General features: G+C 52.1%; 1 protein-coding gene across 3 annotated transcripts in view; it reads left to right on the top strand.

The window, feature by feature from the left end:
* MSI2 (musashi RNA binding protein 2) overlaps positions 1-10,672 on the top strand; it is a 394,222-nt gene that overhangs the window by 248,434 nt on the left and 135,116 nt on the right. For all 3 annotated transcript variants that reach the window (XM_081220215.1, XM_081220214.1, XM_081220213.1), the window contains exon 7: positions 4,199-4,247. In XM_081220215.1, the coding sequence (XP_081076341.1) occupies positions 4,199-4,247 (49 nt within the window). The remainder of the gene's footprint in view (positions 1-4,198; positions 4,248-10,672) is intronic.

The following is a 10,672-nucleotide window of genomic DNA, read 5'->3' as shown; positions in this document are numbered from 1 at the left end:
GATGATAGCTGTTTATTTCCTGAATCTGCAGTCGAAAGTCCACTGGGAGCAGTTCTGCTGATCTTGACGGGGTTCACTTGCATGTTTTGGGGTTGACCAGCTGTTCGCCCATCTAGGCTGGCCTCAGTTGGGGCAACTGAGGGGACTTGGCCCTGCTCCACGTGTTTCTCATCCTCCAGCAGGCCAGCCTGGCCATGCCCTTCTCATGGTGACGGCAGAGGTGCAAGAGAGAACAAGCCGAAACACACAGACCCTCGTGAGGCTGGGCCCAAAACAGGCATACCATTCTCTCCACCTTTTTTATTGACCATAACAAGTCAAGTCCAGATACAAAGGTGGGGAGATAGACTGCCTTTTTTGAGAGGAACTGCAAAATTACAGGGTAAAGGGTATGGGGTCATCAATGCAATCCATATACTATGGACCTATATAATTTGCCTCTTATTTGGAACTTAGGCTGATGCTTTGCAAATAGTACGTAGTTAATAAATACATGTCACATAAAAGTAAAGTTAATTGATTAGATTTTCTAATCACAACTGAGCTGACTGAATGATGCAGCCATTAGCTGGTGTTTGTTGGAAGGGAAGTTTCTGTCATCCTAGTAGAATCTGAATTTTTTTTTTTTTTAGAATCTGAATTTTTCCTGCATTGGGTGCAGGGACAGCTTGGTTGCCACTAAGAAATACCTCTTCTTGTCATCTTTTCTGTCACGGGTTCTGCTGTTGTCATTTTCAGGATCTTGGAGTATAAGTGTCAGAGACAGGGAACAAAGCGGGGGAGGACTGTTAATCACCCTGACGTGTCTCGGTTGCCTCTGCAAGAGACATGTGGTTCACGTATTGAGCACTGAATGGATGTAAAGAGGGAGAAGCAGCTCTGTCCAGTGTCTTTAACTTTTGTTCTTGTTTCTGCCCCCTTAGAGCAGCACATGGAAAGTAAGGTCCATAGGCCAGCAGCTGCCTCAGCATCGCCCAGGAGCTTGTTAGAAATGCAGAGGCTGCTTCCTGAATCAGACACCCTGGGGCTGAGGCCCAGGGGATCTGTGTTTTAACAAGTGCTCCGAGTGATTCTGACAGGGAGGAGGTTTGAGACACCCTTCCTAACCCCCATGGGCCATGGAAACTAACAGTGTGGCTCCCACTACTGACTCTCAGACGCGGGACGTGCATGGGGCACCTCTGAGGAGGTCACGATGTAGTCTGAGCCTTGCAATAGTCAGGATTACAGGTTCAGGACCTCCTGGTGTTGGCCACCAACGGGGGCACCCCCAACCAGCTCACTTAAAGTCCCTTGCCCTGCTTTGTCGTTTGCAAGGGTACACCACTGAGGATGCCAGGGCTGCGTTTTATACCTGCCTTTACACCTGACTTTTATACCTAACTTTATTAGAAGGCAGATCTCAAGGTTAGAACAGGCTCCTTCTCCGCAGACAGACCGGGCAGGTGCCAAGACGTGGGACAAAGTGTGCTCAGGTTCAGACACGTCCTCTCCTTCTTGCCCCCTCGCTCTGGGGACCTCCCCAGGACCACTAGGTCTGTGGGCCCCCACCTCTGGTCCAAAGAAATCTGTATGGCTGGTGAGGGCATTGTCAACACAAAATAAATACCAGCGCCTTTGAAGCAGCATTTCACCAGGGTTAGCGGTGTTTTCTCCCCGAAGTCAGAGAAATGCCTGTGTCCAGCCCCCTAACTCTTTTGTGTTCTTTTTAGCTCCGTGAACGAGGCCCGGCCTGCAGGCTGAACTAGGCACAGCCAACTAGTCTACGTGCGTGTGTGTGCGTGCGTGCGTGCGTGCGTGTGTGTGTGTGTGTGTGTGTGTGTGACGGACAGAGTTAGCAGTTTGCTCTCTCCGGGGCTGAATACCAGCTACCTTGCCCGTATCCTTCACCTCCCTGCGATGGAGGCTCACACAAGCCTCTTCTGTTTGGTTCACACAGAACCGTGAGAACCAGCCCCGTATGTGAGGCCGTGTTTTTCATTCCATTCAGTCTTTGTATCTTCGGATTCTTCCAGTTTCAGCTCATGCTGTTCTGCCAGATTTCCATCGCATTGATGGCTTCTCTGAATTAATAAGTGTTTTGCAATCGGGAAAAGTTTTCTTCCCCCAAGCACCGGGACTTATCCAGATTGATTTTTTTCCCCTTTCTCTTTCCTCTCTAGCTACTTCTTAGACGTTCTATTTTGTAAAGTGTTAATAGAATTTTTCTTGCGCTCCGACGCTGTATCTATTCAGCAGGTCTGTGTGAGGCCCATTGTACGCTGGACCATAGAGGAAAGAGCTCTATTCTTTACGACAATGGTTGCCCCAAAAAACATACACAGAGCCCCCTCCTCACTCATCAGGGTGGAGCGAATATTAGGACGGCAGCATCAGAAAACATCCAAAAGTAGGAAGGAAAAAGAGGGACCCAATTACGCACTATGGAAAGGAGCGGCGTTGAAAATACTGTTTCTTAATTCAAAATATTTATTTCCTAAGGGGATCTGAGTTTCAGTACCCAAACATGGCCAACACAGAAGGGGGGCTGTTTTTCTTACTGTTAGGCATTTTCAGCTCAAAATAAGGACTTGGCAAACATCTTAGAAAATATGGCAGTGGGTGTGAAACGGATGTCATGTTTACCTGCACGATACCCAGCCGGCTTCACCCACCACCCACCGCACCCCAGGCAGTGGAATCCTCTTCGAGGCCCCGGGTCAGAGTCTGCAATGCCATATGCTCAAATGTGACGGCTCTTTGTAGAAACAAACCAGTTGATCTTCTGGTGGTTTCGCTTGAGGGGTGCACGGGAGGCAGCTGGCTATGGTGTGTTCGGCCTCAGCAGGTGCCTTGGGGACTCATCAATCCTGCCTGGCCGGGGAGGGGTCTGGTGAAGGCCCCCCTCTCCAAACTAGCATCCCCTACTCCCCTAAGCCTGGTTCCTGGGGGAGAGAGGACAGCTCCTTGCTGGAGGAACAGTCACCGTGCAAGGCCATTTCCCTCCCAGTAACTGACTACAGAAATGGGGACCAGAAGGGGAAGGCCCCAGGAGCCTGTTTGCTCAGGCTCGGTTGCTTAGCAACACAAGGGGCCCTGACTCCAGAAGGGACTTTTAAGCTAGGCCAGTCCCTTGGAGGTTTGTGTCTGGCTTGCCTACGCCTTCTTCCATTCTTACCTTGACTTTGCTTTTCCCCCTGTTATATTTGATAGCATCTAGAAAAATAGACTTGATTTGTCTGGAGGCACCCTTTTAAACCTGGTTTTATTGCTTTGCCCAGTGTCTTCCCTTCCATTGGAGACTGTCATCTGGGAGGCGTGAGGAATGAATAGCCGAGGGTTCTTTTTCTCAGCTGGCTTAGCTCAGGCCCCCAAGCTCATTTCTGAGCCTTTGAGCTCCAGTGAACAGTGCTTGGTCCTTTGCACCGCACGCACACGCACACGCACACGCACACACACACGCACGCACGCTGAAATTGCTCCAAGCACGGAGCCCTCTGGCTAACTACTGTCCACCCACAACCATGTGGTTGGATTGTATTTTTACTGCCAACTTTGGGCACAAAGTGAATGAGGAGACCAGGCTACTCGCCTGGCCAAACCAGGTGCAGTCTGGAAGTGAATGGCTGATTGGTTTAGGACAGCACCTGCACTAAAGATGTGTCTTTTGTGGAGCAAATAAAGGATTGGATCATAAGTAAAAGGAGTGGAATTCAAAGCCAAATCTGGTTTCATAAGTGGGAGTTTCTTGAGGTCCGTGTGGGACTTGAGTGTGGATCCTGACTGTCCAGAAATGACTAAGAGGGTTGCAGCATGCTTGGGAGGATGGAGGAAGGGACTAGGAAGAGAGACAGAGGATGCCTTTGGTATTTTCCTCTCTTTGATGTTTTGTTTTTTTTGCGGTATGCGGGCCTCTCACTGTTGTGGCCTCTCCCGTTGCGGAGCACAGGCTCCGGACGCGCAGGCTCAGCGGCCATGGCTCACGGGCCCAGCCGCTCCGCGGCATGTGGGATCCTCCCCGACTGGGGCACGAACCCGCGTCCCCTGCATCGGCAGGCGGACTCCCAACCACTGCGCCACCAGGGAAGCCCTCAAATAGGTTTTAACAAGCAACATGACTCCTATAATGGAAACTGCCACCACCACCCCCCAATATATAATGTTTTGTGTATTTTGTTAAAATTCCTAAAGCAGGCTCTATTTTGTATTTGTTCTGCAGGTGGAGGATGCAATGCTGATGTTTGATAAGACGACCAACAGGCACAGAGGTAAGAACCTCAGTGTGGGGAGGTTGCCCCCTCATCCTCTCCTGGCTCCATCTCTTCTCACCCCCAGTCCTGCAGACAGAAGATACAGTGACTGTTCCAAAATCAGGCAGGTGCAGGTGACGTGTGTTGTGGATCTGTATTAATAGAGGGCCACGATAGTGTGGAGAGTTGATACCGGACAGTTAAAACACCATTTCCTTTTGGCTTAGGAGCTGTCATTTAATTATGCAGCCACGCCCAACACGCGTTCTGATACACTTTTCCAATCCTTGCTTTCTTAGTGCTTGCTAGACCACAGCACGAAGTGATCCAAGTGGAAATTATTCACAGCAGTTACTCAATTGAGTTCTCAACTTGCATTGAAGGCGGCGGGGGCGGGGGGGGCGGTTGAGAAGCACACTGTCCATCTAAAGAGCCAAAAAAAAAAAAAAGCCTCATCCTAGGTTTATTCGATGTTTGATGTATACAATGAGTACAGACCTGGAAGTGCCCTTTTGTGCCTCTTGGATTTTTGGAGGACATCTGCACTTCCGTGTATTTTCTCCTGTGCTTACTGTCCTGTCCATGTTTTGGAAAACGGGTTTCATCTTGGGGTCTAAGAACCCCTGAAATGACACGCAGGATGTTTTCTGTTTCTCTTGGGAGAGGCTGTCTAGCTTTGAATAGATTTTCAAAGAGGTCTCAGACCTCTGCCACCTCACCCCTGCCTCCAAAAAAACAAACAAACAAACAAACACACTGAAATTATTGCTTTAAACAGAAAATTGGATGACTCTAGAAAATCCTCCCCAGAGGAAGCAGCGTCAGAAGTTATGGTTTAGCGTTCCGTCCGGAAGCTCCTGGTTTCTGGGGTTCCTATTCACGGGGCATTAATGAGCAGAGTTTCTGAAGGGGGGTGGCAGGAAGCAGTGTTCTAGAGAGAAGGAGCCAGCGATCAGTGTTTCCTTGCCACTTGGATGGCATTTAGATGTTTCTTGTGTTGTTTACATTCTTGCTGTCCCCTGTGATTAGAAGCAGTTACCCAGTGCTGACTGCATGTCTCCCTGTTCTGAGCAGGCAGGCTGAGTGAAAGGGAGGAAGGAGTGGGTGGGAAGCGATGCTTCCAAGGGTGGGAGAAGGAGGGGCTGTCCTGAGTGTGCCTGGGGAATCAAGCATCTCATGCATCCACCTACAGCAGCCTTAAAAGGGAAAATAGCAAACTGGGGCGTCAGGGGTGTATATGTTGGGGAAGGGATGGGGATGGGGTAGACGATGAGGAGTAAGGGGAGGCAAGGAGAGAAAAGAAGAGCTTACAGGTGTGGGATGATCGCCTTTGTCTTCTGCAACGCTCTGCAGTGAGAGGAAGGTGGTGCCGGTGATGGGCGATTCTTGATGACCCTTGATCATCGTCTGCATTGCGTCGATCTTTATGGTTTTCCCAGCACTGCTTCCATATGCATCTTCTAACTTGATCTTCACAGCAGCCCCAGAGGGAAAATCACTTAAGTTCTTTATGCCTCAGTTTATTCATCTGCAAAATGGAGATCATATTGGTACCTCCTTATAGGATTGTTTGGAGAGCGTAGTGCCAAGCACATCAGCTGTGCATAAATGTTAGGTATTATTATTATTACCATCATTATTATTACCATCACCTCCATTTTGTGGATGAGGTAACCACGGCTCAGAGGAGGTGCCTTACATCCAGGATCAGAGAAGGGACTCACACCTAGGACAGCTGGTTTCAAATTCTGCTCCTTTTTTTTTTTTTTCGGGACGCGGGCCTCTCACTGCCGCAGCCTCTCCCGTTGCGGAGCACAGGCTCCGGACGCGCAGGCTCAGCGGCCATGGCTCACGGGCCCAGCCGCTCCGCGGCACGTGGTATCTTCCCGGACCGGGGCACGAACCCGTGTGCCCTGCATCGGCAGGCGGACTCCCAACCACTGCGCCACCAGGGAAGCCCTCAAATTCTGCTCTTTGTTGTCTCCACGTGAGGCAGGTTTGTTGAGAAGGGTGTTTTCGTCCTTTTATTTTCAGGACGGGCGAGGTCCATCTGAACACGGCACTGGTGTTCAGTGTGAGAATTCATAATCCTGGAAGATTCCTGAGCGGCTTCCAGGCAGTATTGTTATCATGACTTTTTGAATATCAGTGAATAAAGGTATTTTTGATCTCTTGCTCTGTGTCAGGCCCTGTGTTAGAGATGACAGATCATCTCGTCGAATCCTCTCAACTGAGCAAGGAAAGAGGTTCGTCATCTGAGGGACCTGAGAGGGCGGGTCACCCTCCGTGTCGGGTCACTGAGCTGGTAACTGACAGAGCTGGATTCACACTCAGGACATCAGGCCCAGACACACTGCAGAGGAGGCGCCGGGGAAAGCTCTCCCCTGTTTCTAACGCAGATGCCGCCTGCTGTGGTTGAAGCCTCTTCCCTTCTCCAAGGGCACTGGGCACAGTGATGGGGTGGGGGTCCCTCTGTGACTGGGTGAGGGAAGTGTTTCCTGTTGTGAGCCTAAGGGAGGTCATCTGTGGCCCAGCACTCAGAGTGGCTTCCGGAACGTGGTCGCTCGCTCCCGCAAGTCAGGACTCCTGGTGGCCATGGCAGGACGGAGGGCGGGCAGAGCCCTGGCGCGTGCACGGCGCCGCCCCCTCCCCCAGCCAAGGCAGGGCCTGCCCCGCATCCTCTGCCCTGCCCGCCTTTCAGATTCCTGTGGTCAGTGCAGGACCCCTTACATAATTCATGGAGTCAACCACAAGATGAAAGGCAGGGCCTCTTATTCAGAAACTATCCAGAATTTCACGATGACAGCAGAGCGTTCAACCAAGAATGGAGCCCTTCTGAGCACGGGGTGTATGTGACAGCTCAGGCCGCCCGTCCAGGAAGCCGGCCTGGATGGATGCAGCCTGTGGCCGGCCTGATGCTGGTGGGGCGGGGAAGAGAAGGCAGGAGGGACCGTGTGTGCCCAGAGGTTTCAACGGGAGGGACCTGACACCTGCCGCCCGTTTGCTTCTGTACAGAAATCTGCTCCCGCTGTCCCTCCTGTGTCGGCGGGGGCTTTGGCCCATGCATGGCTTCCAGCCCCTCCAGACAGCTGAGAAGGAGTTTCTCTCTGGACGGGGTGCTGAAGCTGGGGTAATACTTCAGCGATCCAGAGCATGAGGGGAGGAAAGAATTTTTTCTAAAGAAAGAACGTATCACAAGAGAAGCACAGTCATAGATGTGCAGCCAGCAGGCCTCACAGCCCTGGCCTGCTGGAATGTGCCCTTGGGATCAGGAGATACGCACAGGAAAATAAAGTCCTCCTGCAGCCACCTTGCCCCAACCGTTCCTTCGCCTCCTCGGCTTCCTGTTTTCCATTATCTTATCAAGAGGAAAGTGCTGCCGGAGCAGAAGTTGAGGCCACCTCTCTGGCTGGCACTGCCGCCAGCTTTCTCCTTAAAGAGGCCCAGACCGTTAACCCCTCCGTGTCGTCAGGGCACTTGCTTAGTGCTTCCTGTCGACTTCTAACCCAGCCCCGTTGGGCAGCCCGGGCCGTGACTTGCCCTCCGCCCCAGGCATTTTGAAAACCACCTGTGTGCCCCTGAGCCGTGACCACTGCTGTCAGGGAGAACTCGGGTGGCACGGGGCCTGGCCTTCTGGGAGTCAGGCCACACTGCCATTAGGAGCCAGGGATCGGGGCAGCATTTCCACTTCCTGCCCCACAGTGGCCGCCTCCTGCCCTGTCCCCCGCACGAGGGTGGCCCTCAGTTGCATCTGCACGGCAGTTTACCCCTCCTGTTCACAGAAGCGCCAGCCTGTGTTTTTTCCCACTTTACGTCTGCACCCGGACCTCGGTAGCACCGTGGGAAGGAGCCCAGGGGAGAGTCCAGCAGACAGTGAGCCGTCCAGGGAGGTGCATCCTCCATCCTGGAAGCAGGAAGGTCATTCAGCATCTGACTCTCACAGAAGTGTGGAGTCTTCCCACCTTCGTCCTTAGAGGGACCGCCTTCCAGCTTCTGCTGCCCCTTTGCGTTTAGCCAGGGGCACTCTTCCTAAGCTCTCTGAACCCCTCAGGCTCTGTCTCTGGAAAATACATGAACTGGGACCGATGAGCTCCAGGACCTAAAGTATGCTTCTGGCTTTTAGCTTTTAACTGGAAGTAGGTTCCAGATTGCTTCCTTTTTCTAACTAGCAGAGGGGGAGCAGTTGTCTCCGGTAGGGGTCCCCGAGATGGGGCTGGGTCTGCAGGAGGTTCGTCGGGGGTGCTCTTCACGGGGACTGGGCAGAGGGAGGTGACGACCTGCGGTGCCCTGGGGAGTTTGCAGAGAGGGTGGTCCTTCAGCTGCCCCAGTTATCCCCGTATGTTGATCAGTCGTAGGAGACAGCCCACCTGGGAAGCAGGTGTCATCTTGGGCTTGTACCGAGGAAGTCCTGGAGGGGACCAACAGCTGGGGCCGTCATCCAGCAGCTCTCCCAGCGGCTGGGGAAGATGATCTTCATTCCTGAAGGGGGATCTGACACCCCCCCCCCCATCAGAGTGCACACCATAGTGGTCCAGGGTTCTGTGTTAACCAGGTTGTGTTAACACTCCTGGTAGAAACAGCCGCTTTCTGAGCACCCCTAAGCCAGGTGCTTAGCACGTCCTGTGGAATCTTTATGACCTGAGCTGCCCAGAGTGGCACACTAGTCCGAGCAGAGCTTCGATGTAAACCCACCCTGTCCAACCCTGAGCCCGTGTTCTTAGCCGCTCTGCAAGCACAGGGCTAGGCAGTGGTTTAAAGCGGGAGAGCCGGTGATTTTCAGGGCTTGAGCGCCTCCTTATTATTAGTCTTCCTCCACACCTATCCTCTTGCTGGACTACGAGGTACCTCCATTTTTCAGAGGGAGAAACTAAGGCATGTGGAGTTTTGGAAAGCCGCACAGCAGGTTCCTACAGCCAGCTGGGGAGCGGAGCTGCTGGTAGAAGCTAGGGCCTTCCTTGGCCCCGCCCATCGCTTCATCTCGTGGCCTTCTCTGAGACCCTTTGTGCCCAAGGGGAGAGAGAATGGTGGCCTTCCAGTCTTTTCAGAGTCATTGCATCTGCTCTCTAAACGCTCTTAGAGGTGGGCTGAAAACTATTGGCCTGATCATCAAAGGACTGACTCACTGGGGAAAAGTGTGTTGCTTTATCCTTGCAGAGCTCAGATAAGATCTTGAATTCAGCATTAGGTATTGATCCCGGAGTGGGGCTGGAGGTGGGCAGGGAGACAAGAAGCAACAAGGTGCTCTCCTTTCTGATTTGCTCTTTGGTGGGCGGTTGGGGGGAAGCTGGCTGGGAGCCAGGGGGCGGGAGGACTCTCCCTGTATCGGCCCTGTTTGAGGCGGTGGATGGCGGGGATGCTGGATGACTCTTCTCCGGACTGTTAGCAGTTGCTTATTAAGTGCATTGCTAATGGCTTTGGAGAGGAACAACAGCTCCGAGGCAGTCTCCTGCTCTGTGAATCTCAGAGCGCGCCATCCCCAGCAGGCTCCCTGGACAAAGAAAGTCTTCTCCCAGGGCAGCTGTGCCCATCGGGAGTTACCAGGCTGGAAGGGCGCCGTGGTGGGCCCTGTGGCTGGAGGGAGCAGCCTTCTGCAGTCTCACCTCAAGGCAGCAAGACTGAGCTTGGCTTCTCCCAAGAAGCTCGTACAGCATCTCTATCCCCAAAAGCAGCTAGCCGACGTTTAAGGTCTTTGTAATTTGTCTAATTAGTTTATTTATTAAAACGGTGCCTGTGCGATGTAGCTGAAGCTATGATAGAAGACAATCGTTTCTTTTTCTTTTAATAAATTTACTTATTTTATTTATTTATTTTTGGCTGCGTTGGGCCTTCATTGCTGCGCGCGGGCTTTCTCTAGTTGCGGCGAGCGGGGGCTACTCTTCATTGCGGTGCGCGGGCTTCTCACTGCTGTGGCTTCTCTTGTTGCGGAGCACGGGCTCTAGGCACGCGGGCTTCAGTAGTTGTGGCTCGTGGGCTCTAGAGCGCAGGCTCAGTAGTTGTGGCGCACGGGCTTCGTTGCTCCATGGCATGTGGGATCTTCCCAGACCAGGGCACGAACCCGTGTCCCCTGCATTGGCAGGCAGATTCTTAGTGACTGTGCCACCAGGGAAATCCCGATAATGCTTTCCTAAGGAGAAAAAACAGCCCTTAATGTCCTGACTACCTGCCAGACACTCACTTTTGAAATTGACCTCTGAAGTCCAGACTGACTCTTTTCTTGTATACTGAAGATGATTACAAATCACACTGTAATTGTTGGTTTATTGATGCCCATTTCCCAAGGGGGGAGGGAGAGACGCAAAAAGAGTTTCACAAAGGCGTAAATTAAATTAAAAATGAAAAAGCATTGCTTCATTTGTAGGTGTGGGGTGTCAAAGATAATGTATGTGTGTTTTTCCTAATGAGATTCTAACATTTTGACTTTATTGACCTGGGAGAGAGGGTTG

The sequence above is a fragment of the Mesoplodon bidens genome (assembly GCF_964165515.1).
Source record: "Mesoplodon bidens genome assembly, chromosome: 19".
NCBI lineage: Eukaryota > Metazoa > Chordata > Mammalia > Artiodactyla > Ziphiidae > Mesoplodon > Mesoplodon bidens.
This window is presented reverse-complemented; position numbering and strand designations above follow the sequence as displayed.